The sequence below is a fragment of the Taudactylus pleione genome, unplaced genomic scaffold (assembly GCF_031769625.1).
Source record: "Taudactylus pleione unplaced genomic scaffold, aTauple2 ptg000080l, whole genome shotgun sequence".
NCBI lineage: Eukaryota > Metazoa > Chordata > Amphibia > Anura > Myobatrachidae > Taudactylus > Taudactylus pleione.
In genome coordinates, this window is record NW_028284482.1 from 8,913,826 (window position 1) to 8,939,835 (window position 26,010).

Consider the following 26,010-nt stretch of genomic DNA (forward strand, 5'->3'; position numbering starts at 1 on the left):
TTGACAAACTACAGATTCCTTGTTCATCTCTCAATCACGCGATTTCCCTGACCGCTGTTGATGGGCGGCCTCTAGTTAATGGAGTGGTCACCAAAGAAACTCAACCTGTACTAGTCCATATTGGAGCACTCCATTCCGAGTCTTTAAAGTTCTTTATGATACCTGAGGCTTCCCAAGAAATCATTTTAGGACTACCCTTGTTATGCCAGCATAATCACAGGACAGACTGATGTTCAATGCAAATTCTTTCATGGGGGGCTGACTGTCAGAAAACCTGTCTTCCCAAGATACGACCTGTAAGGAAAACAGTTTCATTAATATCTCCAGCAATTCCTAAGGAGTACCAGATGTTCACTGATGTTTTTTCCGAACAACAGGTGAATGTCTTACCTCCTCACAGAGAATGGGATTGTCCAATCGATCTGTTGCCTGACAAGGTGCCACCTCGTGGTCGCACCTATCCTCTATCCTTGCCTGAGACCAAAGCTATGTCCGAATACATCCAGGAGAACCTAGCGAAAGGATTTATTTGTCCCCCCACCTCTCCTGCCAGAGCTGGGTTCTTTTTTGTCGCTTAAGACCTTTTATATACTACCGGTGCCTTAACGATATAACGGTCAAGAATCGATAACCGCTTCCATTGATCACAGAGTTGTCTGACAGGGTTAAGGGGTCCATCATATTCTCAAAGTTAGATCTGAGAGGGGCCTATAATCTCATCCATATTCGTGCAGGTGATGAATGGAAGACTGCCTTTAATACCAGAGATGGACATTTTGAATACCTTGTGATGCCCTTTGGGTTATGCAATGCCCCTGCTGTCTTTCAGGGCTTTGATAATGAAATTTTCTGGGACTTGTTATATGTCTCAGTTGTTGTCTACCTGGACGATATACTGATTTATTTCGTCTACTTTAGTGGAACATCATAAACATGTGAAGGAAGTATTATCCCGTCTGAGGAAGAACCACCTCTATTTCAAATTGGAGAACTGTGTCTTTGGTGTACCCAGGGTGCCATTCCTTGGTTACGTCATCTCTGGCTCCAGTCTAGAAATGGATCCCAAGAAGGTGCAGGTGATTTTGGATTGGTCCCGACCTCAAACCTTGAAACCCATCCAGAAACTGTTAGGGTTCGCCAACTACTATAGACGCTTTATCAAGGGATTTTCGTCATTGATGGCTCCCATTACAGCCCTGACCCGTAAAGGCACTAATCCTGCCCTATGGTCACCTGAGGGAGAAACAGCCTTCCAGCTTTTAAAACAAGCCTTTATTTCTGCTCCAGTTCTACGCCAACCAGATCTGGATAGGCCTTTGTTTTTGGAAGTGGATGCGTTATCAGAAGCTGTGGGAGCAGTCCTATCCCACCGTTTTGAAGACAATCGAGTTCATCCCTGTGAGTTTTTCTCCAAGAAATTTTCTCCTGCCGAAAGAAATTATGCTATAGGTGAACAAGAACTCTTGGCAGTGAAGTTGGCATTAAAAGAGTGGAGATACCTGCTGGAAGGGGCTAAATTTCCCTTCACTGTCTTCACTGACCATAGGAACCCCCTCTTCCTCAAGAATATCCAGTGTGTGAGCCCTCGTCTGGCCCGATGGGCAATATTCTTTGCTCGTTTCCAGTTCACTCTGACCTTCCGGTCTGGAGCCCTTAATCAGAAAGTGGATGCTCTGTCTAGATCCCTCCTCTGTGACAACAATTCAGAGATCCAACGTAATGCCCCTGTCTTGAAGTCAAGAGTGTTTGCCACCATACAGTTAGAGCCTCCTACTGGGAAGACTTTTGTGGCCCCGGAGTTAAGGAAACAGCTCCTCAGCTGGGCTCATTCCTCTCGCTTTGCAGGCCACTCAGGTACTCGGAAGTCTCTGGAACTTTTAAAGAAAGGCTATTGGTGGCCATCCATGAAGGCTGATGTATTAGAGTTTATTTCTTCATGTACCTCTTGTGCCCAGCATAAGTCTTCACATCAAGCTCCAGCTGGTGAGTTGTTGCCATTTCCTATTCCATCATGTACATGGACGCATCTCTCCATGGACTTCGTAACGGATCTACCGAGCTCTCAGGATTACACTACCATCTGGGTCGTAGCAGACCAATTTTCGAAAATGGTCCATTATGTACCTCTAAAGAAACTGCCTACTGCTCCTGACTTGGCTCATCTGTTCGTCCAACACATATTCTGTCTCAATGGTCTTCCTGCCGAAATAGTTTCTGATCGTGGTGCTCAATTTGTAGCAAGATTTTGGAGAGCCCTATGTTTTGTTCTACAAGTAAACTAAACTTCTCCATGGCTTATCATCCACAAAGCAATGGATCCACAGGGAGGGTTAATCAAGACCTTGAGACCTTCCTGAGGATTTTTAGGTCATCCTCTCAAGACGATTGGTCTGTATTGCTACCATGGGCTGAATTTGCACATAATGCCTCCTATCATTCTTCTACAAACCAAACTCCATTCCAAGTTGTTTACGGCCTTCATCCTCGGGTTCCTGAATTTCAAAGCCTGCCTGTCCTTGATGTACCAGCCATGGAGGATACTGTACGGAGATTTGCATCTATTTGGACTCAAGTACGTACTGACTTGGAGAAGGCATCCTCTCAATACAAACTTCAGGCAGATAAAAAGCGTAGGAAGGTACCACGCATGCAACTTGGAGACCAAGTCTGGTTGTCCACCCGGAACCTACGGCTCAGAGTACCATCGATGAAGTTTGCTCCAGGTTTCATCGGACCCTTCTCCATCATTGAAATAATCAACCCAGTGGCTTATCGCCTTCAGTTGCCCTCTTATCTGAAAGTCCCCAATTCTTTTCCCTACTTAAACCCCTGATGCTGAACATGTTCTGCAGAGTTCTCCCTGTTCCCCCTCGTATCCAGACTGAAAGAGGCATGGAGTTTGAGGTCTCCCAGGTCCTGGATTGTACGCAGAGGGCGATTGCATTACCTGTTGGACTGGAGGGGTTACGGCCCAGAGGAACGCTGTTGGACCGATGCCCGAGACATCCATGCTCCCGCCCTCATCAAGAAGTTCCATGCTGCCCACCCTGAGAAACCTGGTGAGTGTCCTGAGGCCACCCATAAGGGGGGGGGGGGTACTGTCACGATCAGGGTTTCTCGGCATGGTGGTCGACGGGTAATACCTGTGAGGTCAATGTGGCGGGGCGCGTCTGGCGGTGACGCTGGTGTTTGGCGAGGGGCATTGGCTGTGCATGGTTCTGTGCGGACACATTGTCACTCTGGGCTGGTGAGGCATGGCGGTGCTTCCATTCCGCCCGGCATGGCCACCACCATCTTGCCTCCGGCCATGTGATTCAGCTGTCCAATGTATATAGGGAGGTCTAGAGCCTCCCTTCATTGCCAGTGAAACATGTTTCTCAGCGACAGCTGAGAGTGAGTTCCTGTGCTCATTACCTGCCTCCTGGAAACGCTACCTAGCCTGCTCCAATCGCTGGACTTCCCTGCACCCTCCATTTACCTTCCTCCTGCCTGAGTACCTGAGTGTGCCATCACCCTGCACCTTGCCTCCACTTACACTTTGCTGGATTATACAGTCAGGTGCATAAATATTGGGACATTGACAGAATTTTCATATTTTGGCCTCTATTCACCACCACAATGGCTTTGAAATGAAACAAACAAGATGTGCTTTAACTGCAGACTTTCATATTTAATTTGAGGGTAATTACATCCAAATCAGGTGAATGGTGTAGGAATTACAACGGTTTCTGTATGTGCCTCCCACTTTTTAAGGGGCCAAAAGTAATGGGACTATCAACTCAAAAGCTATTTCATAGACAGGTGTGGGCTATTCCCTCGTTATTTCATTATCAATTAAGCAGGTAAAAGGTCTGGAGTTGATTCTAGGTGTGACGTTTGCATTTGGAATCAGTTGCTGTCGACTCTCAATATGAGATCCAAAGAGCTGTCACTATCAGTGAAGCAAGCCATCATTAGGCTGAAAAATCAAAACAAACCCATCAGAGAGATAGCAAAAACATTAGGTGTGGCCAAATCAACTGTTTGGAACATTCTTAAAAAGAAAGAAAGCACCGGAGAGCTCAGCAACACCAAAAGACCCGGAAGACCACGAAAAACAACTGTGGTGGATGACAGAAGAATTATTTCCCTGGTAAAGAAAAACCCCTTCACAGGGGTTGGCCAAATCAAGAACACTCTCCAGGAGGTAGGTGTATATGTGTCAAAGTCAACAATCAAGAGAAGACTTCACAAGAGTGAATATAGAGGGTTCACCACAAGATGTAAACCATTGGTAAGCCTCAAAAACAGGAAGACCAGATTAGAGTTTGCCAAACAACATCTAAAAAGCCATTACAGTGCTGGAACAACATCCTATGGACAGATGAGACAAAGGTCAACTTGTACCAGAGTGATGGGAAGAGAAGAGTATGGAGAAGGAAAGGAAGTGCTCATGATCCAAAACATACCACCTCATCAGTGAAACATGGTGCTGGTAGTGTCATGGCGTTGGCATGTATGGCTGCCAATGGAACTGGTTTCCTTGTATTTATTGATGATGTGACTGCTGACAAAAGCAGCAGAATGAATTCTGAAGTGTTTCGGGCAATATTATATGCTCATATTCGGTCAAATGCTTCAGAACTCATTGTACGGCGCTTCACAGTGCAGATGGACAATGACCAGAAGCATACTGCAAAAGCAACCAAAGAGTTTTTTAAGGCTAAAAAGTGGAATGTTATGCAATGGCCAAGTCAATCCCCTGACCTGAATCCGATTGAGCATGCATTTCACTTGATGAAGACAAAACTGAAGGGAAAATGTCCCAAGAACAAGCAGGAACTGAAGACATTTGCAGTAGAGGCCTGGCAGAGCATCATCAGGGATGAAAACCAGCGTCTGGTGATGTCTATGCGTTCCAGACTTCAGGCTGTAATTGCAACAAAGTATTAAAAAGTGAAAGTTAGATTTAGGATTGTTTAGTTTGTCCCATTACTTTTGGCCCCTTAAAAAGTGGGAGGCACATATAGAAACCGTTGTAATTCCTACACCGTTCACCTGATTTGGATGTAATTACCCTCAAATTAAATCTGAAAGTCTGCAGTTAAAGCACATCTTGTTTGTTTCATATCAAAGCCATTGTGGTGGTGAATAGAGGCCAAAATATGAAAATTCTGTCAATGTCCCAATATTTATGCACCTGACTGTATCTCCTCTGCCTGCATATCATTTCAGCTCACCATACCTGCATACTGGACTGTTCCCTGCCTGTCACTATCTGAACATTCTCCCATTTGCTTCACTACAGTTCCCAAGTGCACTTCAGTGCTTTGCCTGGACTTTTACTTTTGCCATATTCATGTCTACTAAATCACTTATTAAAAGTTCCACATTTTCATTTAAATCTGCTTCTGTGTCTGCTCCTATCACCACCCCAGGTCCACAACAAAACCAGAACCTCACACACGTTCACTTTACCTAGGTGTTGCTTTCACGATCTCTCTGAAATGCTTTTTCAAAAGTAGGCAAGTGTGGTTTGGGTGCCCTAACTTGGACTTTACTTTTACATGGCTAAACATACCTTTTTACATGGCTAAATCCAGTCTAATTGGGCGTGACAAGCGTGATAATTAATGGGCGCCCAAAACAACTGAATTGCACCATTGGGTGCCCATTAATTACTGCAACTTAAAAAACAATTGAATTGCCCCCGTGACTTCAAACTTCTAACCTACCCAGTAGCAATGACAGTATTAACTATAATAGAGGCAACACAGCCTTGTACCCAGTGAGAAAGTAGACTAATAAATCTCTGTGCTTATACTGTGTACAATATTCTGTATGACAGCCACTATTCAATTTAATGAACACTAAAACAAACTATACAAGGTATATAACATAAATGCAACTGAAAGAGTGCAGGAGTCATCTTTATTCTAATTATGTGTAAGAATGCACTAAAATGATACAACCTGATCCTGGAGTCATTAAATGGACCAGCTATTATTACAGTCCAGAAAACCAAATGTCTATCCAGACTTAACATTCTTCTCAATTATAGGCAGTTTGTGAGTGAGGATGTTAGGACCAGTCTGCAGCATCCATACGACTCTAGTGTAGCTCTGCTGTCAGTACCTTAAGATACGCCTCAGCGTCTGCTATTGACTTAAAGTCCACAGAAGATGTCCCATCATATAAACGAAGGCAAGCTGGATATAATAATTCTTTCTTTAATTTATGGTAAGCATGGTGGTGAGATTTCTTTGAGAGCTTTTGTGAGTAGAGTCGAGTAATCTTGGAATATAAATATCTTGTATGAGTCCCAAGTCACAGTGTTTGCGGGAAGCTGTCCAGAAGGCTTCTCTGTGCAGATAATTTAAGCAAAACTACCCGAGGGCGTGCACCCACGTGTGTGCATTGTGGTCCTACATCGTGTGGTCTTTCTATGATTAGGTCACCGCAAACATCTGTTATCTGTAGTAAAGGATGGTAGCATACTATGAATAAAATCATAGCACCCAGGGCCCTTGACCATCTCTGGCAGTCCCACAATGTGTAAATTGTTGCGGAGGGATCTGTTAATTCATTCCAAATCTGGTGGTGTGACCATTATAACCTGGAGACTTTCTTTAATGTGGCTACATTCAGAAATAATTCCCCCACTAGTATTCTCTGTAACAGTTCAGATATTTGTGTTTTAATATCAGCTGTTTGTGCAGCGTCCGGTGCCATATTGGATTCTTTGGTACACCTGTCTGCCCGGTGCCACTGGGTCTTTCCTGGTTCAGGTGGCATCATTAATCTATCCATGCAGAGCTGTGGGTGTGCTGGGCATTTTGATTGCTTTGTGCCATGATTTGGTGGCCTATCAGAGGCCATGAAGTAAAGTAAGTGCCCGGCAGTAACGAAGTTGCTCGCTTCAGCAGCCGCCCATGATAAGCCGGAATCAAAAGCCCTCTATATTATTATTATTATTTATTACCAGTTATTTATATAGCGCACACATATTCCGCAGCGCTTTACAGAGAATATTTGGCCATTCACATCAGTCCCTACCATCACATCAGTAAGTGGAGCTTACAATCTATATTCCCTATTACATTCCCTATATTCCCTATTATATTCCACACATCCACACTAGGGTTAATTTGTGTTGGGAGCCAATTAACCTACCAGTATATTTTTGGAGTGTGGGAGGAAACCGGAGTACCCGGAGGAAACCCATGCAAGCACAGGGAGAATATACAAACTCCGCACAGTTAGGGTCGTGGTGGAAATCGAACCCATGACCTCAGTGCTGTGAGGCAGGAATGCTAATCATTACACCATCTGTGCTATGTTTAATTATATTCCATAGGCTTTACATGGTACATATATGGCGTTGCCTGTTATAGATTTCTCCTTATTGCACAAATTTGTCTTGCTTTTATAAATTTATCTTGACAATGTGTTTCTGAAAATCTGATTGGCTAATTAGTACACACCCACTGAATTGTGATAGGCTATGAAAAGATATATCATATTGTCTCGAAAAACCACACCCACTATGAGCTGACTGGTGGGAGTGCTGAGCCCTCATTTTTAAAATGCATTGTTCCCAGTGCCAAGTTTCCATTAGATAAAGACCTACATGACAGAATGCATTGGAGGGTAATTTTACTCTATATTCATTCAGAAGAGTGGTAGTGGAGTAGAATACAGACATCCTTCCTCTGTGCTTGCATCACCCTAGGAGGCAGTACTGACTGGTTGCCTGTTTCTAAACTGTAACCCTGTGCACATGTAGTATTTTAAGTCTGTATTGTTAATTAATGTGTCACTACTACTATGGAACATTCTTTTATTATAATATATATATATATATATGTATGGCGCCATACGCACGGCTGGTAAGGAGTGGGGGGTAGGTACTTTGGGCCTGTGTTCACTTGAATAGGATAATAGGATAGGCTACATAGCAGTCTGTACACAGGGCACACAGTGACATTGGTGTGAGTGGTGGGTGAATAGGATAGGCTACATAGCAGTCTGTACACAGGGCACACGGTGACATTGGTGAGAGTGGTGGGTGAATAGGTTAGGCTACATAGCAGTCTGTACACAGGGCACACGGTAACATTGGTATGAGTGGTGGGTGAATAGGATAGGCTACATAGCAGTCTGTACACGGCACACGGTGACATTGGTATGAGTGGTGGGTGAACAGGACAGGCTACATAGCAGTCTGTACACAGGGCACACGGTGACATTGGTATGAGTGGTGGGTGAATAGGATAGGCTACATAGCAGTCTGTACACAGGGCACACGGTGACATTGGTGTGAGTGGTGGGTGAACAGGACAGGCTACATAGCAGTCTGTACACAGGGCACACGGTGACATTGGTATGAGTGGTGGGTGAATAGGATAGGCTACATAGCAGTCTGTACACAGGGCACACGGTGACATTGGTGTGAGTGGTGGGTGAATAGGATAGGCTACATAGCAGTCTGTACACAGGGCACACGGTAACATTGGTATGAGTGGTGGGTGAATAGGATAGGCTACATAGCAGTCTGTACACGGCACACGGTGACATTGGTATGAGTGGTGGGTGAACAGGACAGGCTACATAGCAGTCTGTACACAGGGCACACGGTGACATTGGTGTGAGTGGTGGGTGAATAGGATAGGCTACATAGCAGTCTGTACAGAGGGCACACAGTGACATTGGTGTGAGTGGTGGGTGAATAGGATAGGCTACATAGCAGTCTGTACACAGGGCACACGGTAACATTGGTATGAGTGGTGGGTGAATAGGATAGGCTACATAGCAGTCTGTACACGGCACACGGTGACATTGGTATGAGCAGTGGGTGAACAGGACAGGCTACATAGCAGTCTGTACACAGGGCACACGGTGACATTGGTATGAGTGGTGGGTGAATAGGATAGGCTACATAGCAGTCAGTACACAGGGCACACGGTGACATTGGTGTGAGTGGTGGGTGAATAGGTTAGGCTACATAGCAGTCTGTACACAGGGCACACGGTGACATTGGTGTGAGTGGTGGGTGAATAGGATAGGCTACATAGCAGTCTGTACACAGGGCACACGGTGACATTGGTGTGAGTGGTGGGTGAATAGGATAGGCTACATAGCAGTCTATACACAGGGCACACGGTGACATTGGTGTGAGTGGTGGGTGAATAGGATAGGCTACATAGCAATCTGTACACAGGGCACACGGTGACATTGGTGTGAGTGGTGGGTGAATAGGATAGGCTACATAGCAGTCTGTACACAGGGCACACGTTGACATTGGTGTGAGTGGTGGGTGAAGGTGCTGCTGCCACCAGACTGTATAGCGTTGCTGGTCATGTGGACCACTCCCACGACAGGACCCCTATTCAAAGCAATACAACTAGATCACCTCAAATAAAAAAAAAAATGTGCAGGATTAAATTGTCCTTATTTGAAAAAAATGTAGTCAGTTTTGGCAATACAGACGTTCCCCTTGGTATGCCCCTGCCAATCCGGACCTACAACAAACCACAAACAGACCAAAACACCAAGAGGACGCTTATCACCGTAGAGAATTGTTCAATAAATAATTAGGCGTACATTTTCAATACTTGTCACTTTGCTTATTTAGTTTTGGCATACCATGCAGACATTCTCACAAGGGTGTAATAATAAATAGACACCCTAGAAAGGACAGTGTCAAATGGACAAACCATATAATGGTGACAGAGCTGGAAATTTATGGTTCCCAGAAACTGCACACAGTCATTAATAAAACATAAAATTAATAAAATATATATTGCACTGTAGGCTATGGCAACATGAAGCTAGCCAGTATGCTGAAACTTGCACTTCCACAGCAGCTGTGCCTAACCCTGCTGTAAAGAGAAACTCGGTTTTACTGGCAACTTCCCTTTGATCACATTCACAAAAGACAGCAACATACATTATTATTATTATCCGTTATTTAAATGGCGCCACAAGAGGTCTGCAGTGCTAAACAGAGTAAGGAAACAGAGGTAGTATGACCAGAACAAGAAAATAGTGACTAGAAAACATTGGAGAACATGGACAAGGTTTATAAACATTTCTGCAGTAGAGGCCAAACCCAAAGGATTGGTGCTGTTGTTGGCAGTGGGAAGGTAATGATGTTTTAGGTGTGGAAAAGCATGTAGAGGAGGAGGGCCCTGCTCATGAGAGCTTACAATAAATTTTATGTGTTCTACTCATTAATTAACTGAACACAAAAGTATGACGTTTAACAAAATGGGTTAAAATTAGTCTATATTATATAATAGTATATATAGAGGGGTATTCAATATGGGAGCGAAAAGTCCGTGCTGGACTTTTCGCTCCACATCGGAGATTTTCCTGGGATAAAGTATCGTGCGCGCGCCCTCTTTATCCCCATATTCAATATAAAAGCTACGAAAACGGGAACTTGCGAAGTGGGATCTGCGTAAAAATACGAAATTTTCCTGGAATAAATTGTAGCACCCCCCTAAAGCTGTAAAAACATGGGGGATCACTATGGGTACCCCTGTTTTAGCCTGCAAATGAAAGTCAGGGTTTTAAATAGCGGCTGCAGGTGTTTTTTTCCTGACACTGAAGAAGTGTTGCAGAAGAGCACTTAGGTTATTTTTTTCGTTTTTTAAGTGGTCCCATCAAATTTGGGGTACATGAAAATGGGTACTAGCATATTTTTAAGTCCCTAAAGTCTTTATTTAAAAATTCTGCAAATATGCACCTGCCGCTAATAATCTATTCTAGAATACACCTGCCGCGTATTTGCAGAATAGCCCTGAACCTATTTCCCTATTTTTAAATACTTTTTTCCCATTTTTTTCTTCACCCCTAATTTTAAATAATTTTTTGGGGTGTCCCTATTTTTTTTTTAAACTTTTTTTGACACAGTTTATTTTAAAATGACATTCCCAGGGATGCAGGATATTTTTTTTAAGCCTGCACCCCTAAACCCCAAATTCTGCACTTTTTTTCGCCACCTATTCAGTGGTGAAAAGTTATCCCCGTTTTTTTTCAAAGACTTTTCGAACCTGCGAAAAGTCTTTGAAATTGAATACGGTGTAAAAATCAAGCCGGCGAAAATGACGTAATCCGAGCGAAAACCTCGCAGAAACTGCATTTTCGCTCCATATTGAATACCCCTAATAGTATATAATTAACCCATATTTGTTACCACAAACAATTATTTTAAACATGTGGTTTAAAAGTGAATGGGGACCATTAGGAAAAAGAGTAAGAAATTATATGTACCCCATACTTGCCTACTTTTGCTGAAAACAAACTGATTCTTTTAGGGGCTTGCTCATTATTGTGTTTTACAAGTGGTTATATATATAAGTGGCCACAAGAAACTTTATATGAAAATGCATGTAGCCATAGGATCATTGTGCCTTATAACCAATGATCATTGTGCCTTATAACCAATGCAGGGAAATGGCACTGATTATAGCATTTGATGTATATAACAGCTACTTAATGGGGGTAATGTGTAATCAGGGAGATTGGTAGACTCTTTAGGGAGTCAGGGAGATTGCTACTATTTCAAGGAGCCTCCCTGACAATCAGGGAGAGTTGGCAAGCATGGTGTACACTGTGGCCGCTATGAATAACTGTAATATATTAAAGGCTCATATGTACCTCTTTCAGCTGGTGGAGTTAGTTCCAGAAAACTTCGACACTTTTCATCTGCAGTGCAATAAAAATAAAGATTATATGTGCAGAATGATATCAGTTTAGGACTTAAGTAAATAAGATGATAATAGAGTATTTAAATATTCTACATGTAGTGTTTTTAAGAGGTACATACATTTTACAAAGAATTGTTAGCAATTTTGATGAAGCCTTTCTTCATATTAGAAAGTAAAAAAATATATATATACAGTATATATATATATATATATTTATTTATTTTCCCTCTCTTCCCTAACTCCTTCCCAGCTGTGTCTCTCTATCACCATCCCCTCACTCGTGGGAGGGGTCATAAGTCAGACCACCTGACGTTACATTCCAGATTGATAAAAATTTTTATCAGACTCCGAATATATTATATATATATATATTCTTGGACAAAGTTGCATCCAAGCATAATTGGATACTGACATATTTATTGTTATTTTAGCTGCTTTACCAAAACATATTCAAGATGAAGATTCATTTGAGGGTATTCACATCCAAATTGGAGGAAAGGTTTAGGAATTACAGCTGTTTAATTGTAGCCCCCTCTTTTTCAAGGGACCATAAGCAATTGCAAAAATGACTTACCGGTATAAGCTGTTTTAGGACAGGTACAGTATTCCTTCATTATTTCTTTATCAATTAAGTAGGCAAAAGGTCTGGAGTTGACTCCAAGGGGTAAATTTACTAAGAATCAAGTCTGTTTGAGTTTGTTTTTTTTTAAACTCGATTTGCCTCGCTGAAACTTGGGTGATTTTCCCATTTTTAAACTCGCAAATTTATTAAGTAAGTTTAGCTGAAAGTGAGATGGCCGATGGTGAAGCAGATCGAAATTTCTCTCTCGAGTAGCAAGTTTAGATGAGATTACCGAACCCATACAGACAAGTATTGGTATGTGTGGTCACACATACCAATACTCCGCGAATGCCAGCTGACGGGCCTCCTCAGGAAATCCCACGGCCCGCCAGCCAATCAGAGGCCGCTTTACATATAGCGGCCGCTCATTGGCTGGTTACACGTGGGTCCAGCTAATGAGCGGCCGCTACATGTAAAGCGGCCTCTGATTGGCTGGCGGGCCATGGGACTTCCTAAGGAGGCCCGTTGGCTGGCATTCACGAAGTATTCGGATGTGTGATAACACATACCAATACTTGTCCGTATGGGTTTGGTTACTTGATTTGTTATGTTGTCAAAATCCCTGGATGCTACGGTGAGCAGCGCGAGGATGGAGGTGAGTATAGGATCCTTAATCCAGGTACTCCAAACAAATTCTACATGGGAGAAGTGGACCGACCAGCTGGCACAGGTAAGTATGTGTGAGTGAGGGAGGTAGGTGTGTAATAAAGTTTTACTTTAGACTGTGTGTGTGTTTTGTATTTTTTTAACTACTTATTTTACAGTGGAGGTACGGGTGCCCGCCGCCTGCTGGCACTTGTAGTTCCACAAGTGTCCAAGGGGAGGCATGCTGGTACCTGTAGTTCCACTGTAAAATACAATAGTTTATAACTATTTAACACATTATTACCCACAGCCCAGGGGTGCAGGGAAAAGCCCCGAGCTTCAGCCCAAGCTTGGGGTTTCGGGAGAGGGGGGACCCAGCTTGGGCTGACTTGCTTGGGGTGTTAATGCTTTGGAGCTGGAGACCCGGTGATAGGGTCTCCTGGCTGTGGCATTACACCCCGGTTGGTTTGGATCCGGTGCTGGTTTTGAATACAGGGGGACCCCTATGCATTTTTCCCCCCTATATTTAAAACCAGAGCTCTCCCTGCAGCCAGGTGCTGTTTCCTAAATTAGAGGGGGAACTCTACTAATTTTGTTCCCCGTAATTTTAGGAACCAGGACTGGTTGAGTAGTCTGGGGCTGGTACCCTACATCATTTAAAAAAAAATAAACACTTTAAATTAGGTACACATGCAGAAATACACACAAATCACACTGTTCAGAAGCAAGAGCGGCGTCCCGCTAATACGGCTGTTGGAATAGGGTGGATGCCCCGGGGATGTCTTCCTGGAGAGGGAGTACGGCTGCAGGGCTGTGAGTATGGGGAATATGTCCTGGACGGGTGCTCTACACTCGTGTACCGCCTGGAACGCTGGCGTGGAGGCTGAGTGATCACAGGGGGAGCTTCCGTCCAAAGAGGGACGTTACCGGCGTGGGTCAGGTGAAGACCCGATGCCTGCAGTCCCTCAAAAGGACACTTACCTCCCTACGTGGCCTCCCGGCAGCCGCTCTTCCTAGCCGGCTGGTCTTCTTTCTTTAGTCTCCGTCCTGCGTCTTCAGTGTGTAGTCCCGGCGGTGGTCACGTGACTGCCAGACCTCAAGGTATCACGTCTGTGTAAACACTGGCAAACTAGTGTATGCTGTTAGGTGCTGTGTCTTTCTCCAACACGTTTTGGCTTGTGCCTTTGTCAAGGAGTTGCTCATTGGTTGTAACCTCTGGCACTTATGTACCCTAAAGGGGGGTTGGTCCAGGTGAAGTTCAATCAAGAAGGGGGTGTGGTTAAGGGGATGGTTCCAAATTAGAGTCTGTCAGTGTAGAAATGGCTAACAATCCAGGTGCAGAAAATGTTACAGTTAACCTATACTACACAAACAAAATACTAATGACTAAATGTATTGCAGGATAAAAAGTATCATAATGATACTCCACACAGATATCCACTAGGGGTTAGTGAATAACTGTGTGTACGCCTATCTTAGGATGAACACGTCAAATTTTGAGCCACTAGATCTATCTTATTCTTAAAAAACAACTGCTGAAGACTGAGTATAATATAAGATAACCAGTATCATGGTGATGGCCCGCACAGATTATAATATAAAATTAATTAATGAATAACTATATACGTCTATCTGTGAATGATCATATCAGATTATTTGCCAGTTTAACTATCTGATTATGCATATCTATTAAAAAATTGATATCTGTACCATGTACATAAATGGTAAACCAAATAATTCCATGTGCCCGTGTAGAGGATCTGTTTACTACACTATCGTGTAGAATGATGATTATACCCCCCAATGTACGTTATGTGTATTAGCTGGCCATACATAAGTGAACAAATCCCACTGATAAGTGCACCTCTGCATGCATGATGAATGGTCACTATTAGTTCAAGAGACTACCAATATTGAAGTCAATATTAAGGCCCCGGGGTTCTAAAGTCCCTAGTATGTAAATCCAAGTGGCCTCTTTTATTCAAAAATTTTAAAAAATCCCCTCCTCTCCAATTCTGCTTGGGTTTGTCTATTGCTATAAAGTCAATTTCGGAGGAATTGCAATGATGTTGTTCCTTAAAGTGTCTAGATACACTGTGATGCTCGAGGCCTATCTTGATGTTGCGCATATGTTCATATATTCTCTGCTTAAAGGGTCTCGTAGTTCTGCCTACATATTCTAATCCACATGTGCATCTAAGAAGATATATTACCCTCTTGGAGTCACAGGTCATATATTCCTTAATCTCATAAGAATTGCCCGTAGTGGTGGATGTAAAGTTGCATGAGGCCTTAGTGCTACGTTTTTTTTTTTAAAGTTCTACATGCGTAGCACCTACCACAGTAAAAAAAAACCCTGATGTCTAGTTGTTGGACAGTGTGCTTTGAATAGTAACTTTTGTGGGTATGTGATTCTTCACAAGTTTCTGCTTTATGTCAGGAGCCTTGGTGAAAATTTTTTGGATGTCCTAGAAGAATGGTTTTTAGGTCTTGATCCTGTAGGAGAATGTTCCAATGTTTACATATGATCTTCATAATGTCATTAGCTGATTGGTTGTATTGTGACGAAATAGGGGCAATCTTGCTTATTGGTGGTACACTGTTCCTTTACCTGTAATAATGTGTCTCTGTCAAGCGTCTTAATGGCTTGGTAGGACTCCTGTACTAGTGATTGGTCATAATGCTTATCTAAGAATAATTGTGATAATTCTTTTCCCTGTGTTTCATAGTCCTCCAACCTACTGCAGTTCCTCCTGATTCTTGTGTACTGTCCTTTGGGTATATTAGCCAGCCAACTGTGTAAATGTCCACTGTTGGCTAGAATATAGCTGTTAACGTCCACATTTTTCTTAAAATTTCTGGTATGTAATTCGCCTTGTTCGATGAAAATTTCCAAATCTTGAAATTCCACTCTTGATTTGCAGAAATGGGTAGTAAACTTGAGGTTGTTGGGGTTGTTACCCATATGCGCAATAAAACTCCGGAGGCTAACTTCTGATCCTTGCCAGATAAAGATGATGTCGTCGATGTACCTCCGCCAGAGAACAAGGTTTGCACCAAACTCATGCCCTTGCCAGATGTTGTCCTCCTCCCACTTGCTCATAAAAAGAGGTTGGCATAGCTCGGTGCGAACCTTGTTCCCATGGCGGTCCCTTTGGTTTGTAAGTAAAAGGTGTCGTTAAATTAAGTGTAATTATGATTCAGAATGAATGTTATTGTTTGAATAATGAAATCTATTTGGTCACTAGGCAGACTGGTGTCTTTTTCCAAAAAATGTTGGGCCCTCTGGAGTCCCTGATCGTGATCGATTACAGTGTAAAGTGACGCCACGTCACTTGTGACAAGCCAAAAATCTTGTTGCCATGCATTATTAACCAATGTGCGTAAAATGTCGGTGGTATCTTTTATGTATGAACATTGTGTTTTAATTATTTCCTGCAAAAACGAATCTATATATTGGGATAATTTGGATGTGAGTGAATGTATACCGGATATGATTGGTCGACCAGGTGGATGTTCCTTATCCTTGTGGATCTTTGGAAGATGATAGAACACTGGTATCACTGGATGAGGTATATCAAGGAAATCAAATTCTTGTTTGGTAATGATACCTTGTTCCAAATCTCTCTTTAATAATAAGTTGAGGTCCTTTTTAAAGGTGGCTGTTGGATCTACTTTAAAAATGTTATAAGTGTGTGGGTCACTTAGGATGTTCATAGATTCTTCTATATAGTCTTCCCAGCTGTGTCTCTCTATCACCATCCCCTCACTCGTGGGAGGGGTCATAAGTCAGACCACCAGACGTTACATTCCAGATTGATAAAAATTTTTATCAGACTCCGAATATATTATATATATATATATTCTTGGACAAAGTTGCATCCAAGCATAATTGGATACTGACATATTTATTGTTATTTTAGCTGCTTTACCAAAACATATTCAAGATGAAGATTCATTTGAGGGTATTCACATCCAAATTGGAGGAAAGGTTTAGGAATTACAGCTGTTTAATTGTAGCCCCCTCTTTTTCAAGGGACCATAAGCAATTGCAAAAATGACTTACCGGTATAAGCTGTTTTAGGACAGGTACAGTATTCCTTCATTATTTCTTTATCAATTAAGTAGGCAAAAGGTCTGGAGTTGACTCCAAGGGGTAAATTTACTAAGAATCAAGTCTGTTTGAGTTTGTTTTTTTTTAAACTCGATTTGCCTCGCTGAAACTTGGGTGATTTTCCCATTTTTAAACTCGCAAATTTATTAAGTAAGTTTAGCTGAAAGTGAGATGGCCGATGGTGAAGCAGATCGAAATTTCTCTCTCGAGTAGCAAGTTTAGATGACATTACCGAACCCATACGGACAAGTATTGGTATGTGTGGTCACACATACCAATACTCCGCGAATGCCAGCTGACGGGCCTCCTCAGGAAATCCCACGGCCCGCCAGCCAATCAGAGGCCGCTTTACATATAGCGGCCGCTCATTGGCTGGTTACACGTGGGTCCAGCTAATGAGCGGCCGCTACATGTAAAGCGGCCTCTGATTGGCTGGCGGGCCATGGGACTTCCTAAGGAGGCCCGTTGGCTGGCATTCACGAAGTATTCGGATGTGTGATAACACATACCAATACTTGTCCGTATGGGTTTGGTTACTTGATTTGTTATGTTGTCAAAATCCCTGGATGCTACGGTGAGCAGCGCGAGGATGGAGGTGAGTATAGGATCCTTAATCCAGGTACTCCAAACAAATTCTACATGGGAGAAGTGGACCGACCAGCTGGCACAGGTAAGTATGTGTGAGTGAGGGAGGTAGGTGTGTAATAAAGTTTTACTTTAGACTGTGTGTGTGTTTTGTATTTTTTTAACTACTTATTTTACAGTGGAGGTACGGGTGCCCGCCGCCTGCTGGCACTTGTAGTTCCACAAGTGTCCAAGGGGAGGCATGCTGGTACCTGTAGTTCCACTGTAAAATACAATAGTTTATAACTATTTAACACATTATTACCCACAGCCCAGGGGTGCAGGGAAAAGCCCCGAGCTTCAGCCCAAGCTTGGGGTTTCGGGAGAGGGGGGACCCAGCTTGGGCTGACTTGCTTGGGGTGTTAATGCTTTGGAGCTGGAGACCCGGTGATAGGGTCTCCTGGCTGTGGCATTACACCCCGGTTGGTTTGGATCCGGTGCTGGTTTTGAATACAGGGGGACCCCTATGCATTTTTCCCCCCTATATTTAAAACCAGAGCTCTCCCTGCAGCCAGGTGCTGTTTCCTAAATTAGAGGGGGAACTCTACTAATTTTGTTCCCCGTAATTTTAGGAACCAGGACTGGTTGAGTAGTCTGGGGCTGGTACCCTACATCATTTAAAAAAAAATAAACACTTTAAATTAGGTACACATGCAGAAATACACACAAATCACACTGTTCAGAAGCAAGAGCGGCGTCCCGCTAATACGGCTGTTGGAATAGGGTGGATGCCCCGGGGATGTCTTCCTGGAGAGGGAGTACGGCTGCAGGGCTGTGAGTATGGGGAATATGTCCTGGACGGGTGCTCTACACTCGTGTACCGCCTGGAACGCTGGCGTGGAGGCTGAGTGATCACAGGGGGAGCTTCCGTCCAAAGAGGGACGTTACCGGCGTGGGTCAGGTGAAGACCCGATGCCTGCAGTCCCTCAAAAGGACACTTACCTCCCTACGTGGCCTCCCGGCAGCCGCTCTTCCTAGCCGGCTGGTCTTCTTTCTTTAGTCTCCGTCCTGCGTCTTCAGTGTGTAGTCCCGGCGGTGGTCACGTGACTGCCAGACCTCAAGGTATCACGTCTGTGTAAACACTGGCAAACTAGTGTATGCTGTTAGGTGCTGTGTCTTTCTCCAACACGTTTTGGCTTGTGCCTTTGTCAAGGAGTTGCTCATTGGTTGTAACCTCTGGCACTTATGTACCCTAAAGGGGGGTTGGTCCAGGTGAAGTTCAATCAAGAAGGGGGTGTGGTTAAGGGGATGGTTCCAAATTAGAGTCTGTCAGTGTAGAAATGGCTAACAATCCAGGTGCAGAAAATGTTACAGTTAACCTATACTACACAAACAAAATACTAATGACTAAATGTATTGCAGGATAAAAAGTATCATAATGATACTCCACACAGATATCCACTAGGGGTTAGTGAATAACTGTGTGTACGCCTATCTTAGGATGAACACGTCAAATTTTGAGCCACTAGATCTATCTTATTCTTAAAAAACAACTGCTGAAGACTGAGTATAATATAAGATAACCAGTATCATGGTGATGGCCCGCACAGATTATAATATAAAATTAATTAATGAATAACTATATACGTCTATCTGTGAATGATCATATCAGATTATTTGCCAGTTTAACTATCTGATTATGCATATCTATTAAAAAATTGATATCTGTACCATGTACATAAATGGTAAACCAAATAATTCCATGTGCCCGTGTAGAGGATCTGTTTACTACACTATCGTGTAGAATGATGATTATACCCCCCAATGTACGTTATGTGTATTAGCTGGCCATACATAAGTGAACAAATCCCACTGATAAGTGCACCTCTGCATGCATGATGAATGGTCACTATTAGTTCAAGAGACTACCAATATTGAAGTCAATATTAAGGCCCCGGGGTTCTAAAGTCCCTAGTATGTAAATCCAAGTGGCCTCTTTTATTCAAAAATTTTAAAAAATCCCCTCCTCTCCAATTCTGCTTGGGTTTGTCTATTGCTATAAAGTCAATTTCGGAGGAATTGCAATGATGTTGTTCCTTAAAGTGTCTAGATACACTGTGATGCTCGAGGCCTATCTTGATGTTGCGCATATGTTCATATATTCTCTGCTTAAAGGGTCTCGTAGTTCTGCCTACATATTCTAATCCACATGTGCATCTAAGAAGATATATTACCCTCTTGGAGTCACAGGTCATATATTCCTTAATCTCATAAGAATTGCCCGTAGTGGTGGATGTAAAGTTGCATGAGGCCTTAGTGCTACGTTTTTTTTTTTTAAAGTTCTACATGCGTAGCACCTACCACAGTAAAAAAAAACCCTGATGTCTAGTTGTTGGACAGTGTGCTTTGAATAGTAACTTTTGGGGGTATGTGATTCTTCACAAGTTTCTGCTTTATGTCAGGAGCCTTGGTGAAAATTTTTTGGATGTCCTAGAAGAATGGTTTTTAGGTCTTGATCCTGTAGGAGAATGTTCCAATGTTTACATATGATCTTCATAATGTCATTAGCTGATTGGTTGTATTGTGACGAAATAGGGGCAATCTTGCTTATTGGTGGTACACTGTTCCTTTACCTGTAATAATGTGTCTCTGTCAAGCGTCTTAATGGCTTGGTAGGACTCCTGTACTAGTGATTGGTCATAATGCTTATCTAAGAATAATTGTGATAATTCTTTTCCCTGTGTTTCATAGTCCTCCAACCTACTGCAGTTCCTCCTGATTCTTGTGTACTGTCCTTTGGGTATATTAGCCAGCCAACTGTGTAAATGTCCACTGTTGGCTAGAATATAGCTGTTAACGTCCACATTTTTCTTAAAATTTCTGGTATGTAATTCGCCTTGTTCGATGAAAATTTCCAAATCTAGAAATTCCACTCTTGATTTGCAGAAATGGGTAGTAAACTTGAGGTTGTTGGGGTTGTTACCCATATGCGCAATAAAACTCCGGAGGCTAACTTCTGATCCTTGCCAGATAATGATGATGTCATCGATGTACCTCCGCCAGAGAACAAGGTTTGCACCAAACTCATGCCCTTGCCAGATGTTGTCCTCCTCCCACTTGCTCATAAAAAGAGGTTGGCATAGCTCGGTGCGAACCTTGTTCCCATGGCGGTCCCTTTGGTTTGTAAGTAAAAGGTGTCGTTAAATTAAGTGTAATTATGATTCAGAATGAATGTTATTGTTTGAATAATGAAATCTATTTGGTCACTAGGCAGACTGGTGTCTTTTTCCAAAAAATGTTGGGCCCTCTGGAGTCCCTGATCGTGATCGATTACAGTGTAAAGTGACACCACGTCACTTGTGACAAGCCAAAAATCTTGTTGCCATGCATTATTAACCAATGTGCGTAAAATGTCGGTGGTATCTTTTATGTATGAACATTGTGTTTTAATTATTTCCTGCAAAAACGAATCTATATATTGGGATAATTTGGATGTGAGTGAATGTATACCGGATATGATTGGTCGACCAGGTGGATGTTCCTTATCCTTGTGGATCTTTGGAAGATGATAGAACACTGGTATCACTGGATGAGGTATATCAAGGAAATCAAATTCTTGTTTGGTAATGATACCTTGTTCCAAATCTCTCTTTAATAATAAGTTGAGGTCCTTTTTAAAGGTGGCTGTTGGATCTACTTTAAAAATGTTATAAGTGTGTGGGTCACTTAGGATGTTCATAGATTCTTCTATATAGTCTTTTTTATCTAAGATGACAATGCCTCCCCCTTTATCTGCTGGTTTAATTATGATCTGTGTATTAGTTTCTAATTGTTTTAGAGCCACTCTCTCTTTGTTCGTAATATTACTGTTGTTGTATTTCTTATGGCAATCATTACGTTTATTTATATCTTGCTGTACTAAAGTTTCAAAGGTGGTAATGAAGTTTCCTTCAAATAAGTTGGATTGAACTGTGATTCAGGTCTAAATTGAGTGTGTTGGTAGATAGACATGCTGCCCTCATTTTTCTGTGTTTGTTTGTTTTGTAGGAAATATTTTTTTAAAGTCAATTTCCTAGTGAATGCTTTAATATTTAGATATGCTTCAAATTTGTTAAGTTTCTTATTAGGTGCAAATTTAAGTCCTTTCTGCAAAACTGAAATATGTGCTTTATCTAGAGATATAGAGCTGAGATTGAAAATGCCTGATTCTGTGCCAACTATATCCTTATTAGTATTATTATGTACATGAGCTTGTGTGATCTCCGGCTATTTCGGTTGTTCATTAGTTATCTGTGTGTCTGTGTTTGCATTAATTTGTGTTTCGTTTTTTTGGGTGTGTTTGCCCTGACCACCTCTGCATCCCTGTCTTGTTCTACGTTCTTCCTTTTCTGTCGCTGTATACTTTGTGATGTCGGGGTGCAGGACCCTGTCCCCATGTTCTATCTTGATCTAAGTGTTTAGTGGTATCTAAAACTACCTGTGTTGTGGTGTCTATGTCACTCAGTACATCATGTATTGTTGTTGTGTCATTGTCAATAACGACTGGTTCTCCTCTAATTGTGTTGATCCACCCTCTGTCAAATTAGTTTTTCTAGCTGTTCCTGATTTAAATCTTCCTCCCAGTCATATACTGAGAATGATGTATCCTGAATGTATCCTGAATGTCGGATGAGAAGTCTCTACAGTATAAATCTTTGTTGGTTTATTTAATGTAGCATCAATATCCTTACCTTTCTCTGTAGTCAAGTATATATTCCTCTTCTTGACCTGCTTATGTATTTACTGATGTATTCTTGATAAGTTAAACCTATTTTTTTGTATATAGGTGTCGTAATTTTGTCTCTATTCATTTTCCCATGTGTTACTTTAGTTTGCAATTGTCCCAACTTGGTATTAGGAAGCAGTGTTTTTGTCCTATGTGTAGATGATTCTGTAGTTTTAGTTAATTGGTCTCATGTAATTTTTTTGATTTTAGATTTTATAATTTTTTGTTCTTTGTTCTGTAACCTAGTGTTAGAGATGAGTTCTATATCTGTAAAGCCTTCTTCCTTTCTATATGGATCCAATTTTGTGTTTAGATTAAGAATCTGGGTCCCAAGATCATTAACTGTTTCATCATGTTTGATGATGATCAGTCTGATTAGATCCTTAGAACAGTTATGTAAGGTTTTTTTCCAGCTGTTCAAAAAAATGTCATCATTCTTATTGTGTGTGGGTAATTCATTAAGTCTAAGACCTTTTGGGACCATATCATGTTTTAAATACCATTGTAGCATGTATTTGTCCCATCATGTTTTGGTTTCCTTTCTCTAATTTCGTCAATGTGTCATTAATCACCTTGGTTGATGGTTTGGTCGCTAGTTTCTCTATAGTGATGAATGCATTAGTGGCCCTATCTGATCTAGTTAATCTAAAAAGATCTGTTGACGTGCCTCTGCTATCTGTGCAGCAAAATCTATTTGGACAAAAAACTTATATGGAATAAAAGACAGACTTGCGCTCTAGATAAGCGAGCTAATGTATAAAGGAGCTGCTTCAAAAATGGAAATGTCCCTTCTCCTTCAAGGTTAAGTATTATATGGTAGCTCCGAAGTGCTACACCCTACACACTATATATGGAAATAGAGTGATGTGGTCCAGGACCATAAATTAATAAGACGTCTATACTAGGTATATGAAATAACGATATACCAACAGAGCCGTAACTAGACTTTTTGGTGCCCTGTGCCAGAAAGAGCATTGGCGCCCCCCTCATTTTTCAAAGGGACATAATGCACCCAAAAAAGGGCCATGGTTTCATGGGGAAGGGCAAGGGAAAGTATAGGAGAGGCCAGGAGATGCTGGGGATGAAATAAGAGGAAGCTACAAACAGGAATGACAATAAATAGAAATTTGGTAGGCCCAACCAGCGCCCCCTGACCTGTGGTGCCCTGTGCGATTGCACCGGCCGCACTACCCTAGCTACGGCCCTGTATACCAATGTCCCTTATTAATATAGATGTAAGGGAAATATCAGCACACTGTAATATAGCAAAATGATTTTACTGATAGATACAATAATATATAAAAATGTTGATACCCTAATGCTGATCTATGCAATGATCTTGTGCATGTGTCACAAGATCAGTGTAAAAAGAGAAGATCAGACTATAATTCCATGTGAATAGTCCTGGATAAACCAGGTATTGTTCAGAAATGACTTGAATGACCACGGCGGGTCATAAACACTGAAAATAAACAATGACCATGGCGGGTCAGACACAAATTTATCTGATCTGATTGAATAAATTGTCAGTCTGTGGTATCCATGTGGAAAAAAAACACTGTTCAGATGCAAGAGCGGCGTCCCGCTAATACGGCTGTTGGAATAGGGTGGATGCCCCGGGGATGTCTTCCCGGAGAGGGAGTACAGCTGCAGGGCTGTGAGTATGGGGCATATGTCCTGGACGGGTGCTCTACACTCGTGTTCCGCCCGGAACGCTGGCGTGGAGGCTGGGTGATCCAGCCGCTCACCGGCGGTGCAGGCCGGGATCACAGGGGGAGCTTCCGTCCAAAGAGGGACATTACCGGCGTGGGTCAGGTGAAGACCCGATGCCTGTAGTCCCTCAAAAGGACACTTACCTCCCTACGTGGCCTCCCGGCAGCCGGTCCTCCTCCTAGCCGGCTGGTCTTCTTTCTTTAGTCTACGTCCTGCGTCTTCAGTGTGTACGCCTATCTTAGGATGAACACGTCAAATTTTGAGCCACTAGATCTATCTTATTCTTAAAAAACAACTGCTGAAGACTGAGTATAATATAAGATAACCAGTATCATGGTGATGGCCCGCACAGATTATAATATAAAATTAATTAATGAATAACTAAATACACCTATCTGTGAATGATCATATCAGATTATTTGCCAGTTTAACTATCTGATTATGCATATCTATTAAAAATTGATATCTGTACCATGTACATAAATGGTAAACCAAATAATTCCATGTGTCCGTGTAGAGGATCTGTTTACTACACTATCGTGTAGAATGATGATTATACCCTCCCACGTACGTTATGTGTATTAGCTGGCCATACATAAGTGAACAAATCCCATTGATAAGTGCACCTCTGCATGCATGATGAATGATCACTATTAGTTCAAGAGACTAGCAATACTGAAGTCAATATTAAGGCACCGGGGTACTAAAGTCCCTAGTGTGTAAATCCAATTGGCCTCTCTTTTATTCAAAAATTTAAAAAAATCCCCTCCTCTCCAATTCTGCTTGGGTTTGTCTATTGCTATAAAGTCAATTTCGGAGGAATTGCAATGATGTTGTTCCTTAAAGTGTCTAGATACACTGTGATGCTCGAGGCCTATCTTGATGTTACGTATATGTTCATATATTCTCTGCTTAAAGGGTCTCATAGTTCTGCCTACATATTCTAATCCACATGTGCATCTAAGAAGATATATTACCCCCTTGGAGTCACAGGTCATATGTTCCTTAATCTCATAAGAATTGCCCGTATTGGTGGATGTAAAGTTGCATGAGGCCCCCAAGTGTGGCATTTGCAAACTGTTGCTGTAAACCAACAATATGTGGTCAAAGGAGCTCACAATGCAAGTGAAACAAGCAATTATAAGGCTTCAAAAACAACAAAAAAAAACCATTAGAAAGATAGAGGTAACCGTAGGAGTTGCCAAATCAACAGTTTGGTACATTCTGAGAAAAAAAAGAGCTCACTGGTGAGCTCTGTAATACAAAAAGCCTGGACTTCCCCAGAAGGCAACAGTAGTGGATGATTGTAGAATCCCTTCGACGGTAAGGAAAAACCCCTTCACAACAACCAGCCAAATGAAGACCACTCTCCAGGAGGTAGGCATATCATTATCCAAGTTTACCATGAAGAGAAGACTTCGTGAGAGCAAATACAGAGGGTTCACCACTAGATTCAAACCATTCATAAGCCTCAAGAATAGAAAGGCCAGATTAGACTTTGACAAAATAACCCATCTAAATAGGCAGCCCTGCTATATTATTGGTTAAACAGCAGATATAATTTTAAGGATTAAAATCTTCAAACAGAAATTATCTGTAATTTATTTGTAGAGATACTGAGGAATGAGAAATATATTGTAGAAAATAATTTGTTAACAGCACAGTTTCATAAATGACTGCAAATCTAATTTGTTTAAATGAGGAAATATGTTTTAAACTGGAACTTGGTAGTGCTATTGACAGAATTGGATTCTGAAAAGCTTCAGTGCTGTTCCACATAACTATCTGGTATATGATATGAGAACACTAGGTCTAAGGGAAGACGTATGTACAGTAGGAAGTGGACTGGTTGAAGCATAAGAGACAAATTGGAGTATATCCAGACTGGCTGAAATGTATTATTGGTGTCATCAGCATAGATATTGGAGGCCAAAAGAGCTGATGAGCTCACCTA

The 26,010-nt window shown here is 42.0% G+C and overlaps 1 protein-coding gene across 1 annotated transcript in view; it reads right to left on the reverse strand.

Annotated features, from left to right (window-relative positions):
- Window positions 1-26,010, reverse strand: part of GSG1 (germ cell associated 1) — a 67,538-nt gene that overhangs the window by 15,464 nt on the left and 26,064 nt on the right. The window contains exon 3 of the mRNA XM_088468123.1: window positions 11,644-11,691. Within this exon, the coding sequence (XP_088324249.1) occupies window positions 11,644-11,691 (48 nt within the window). The remainder of the gene's footprint in view (window positions 1-11,643; window positions 11,692-26,010) is intronic.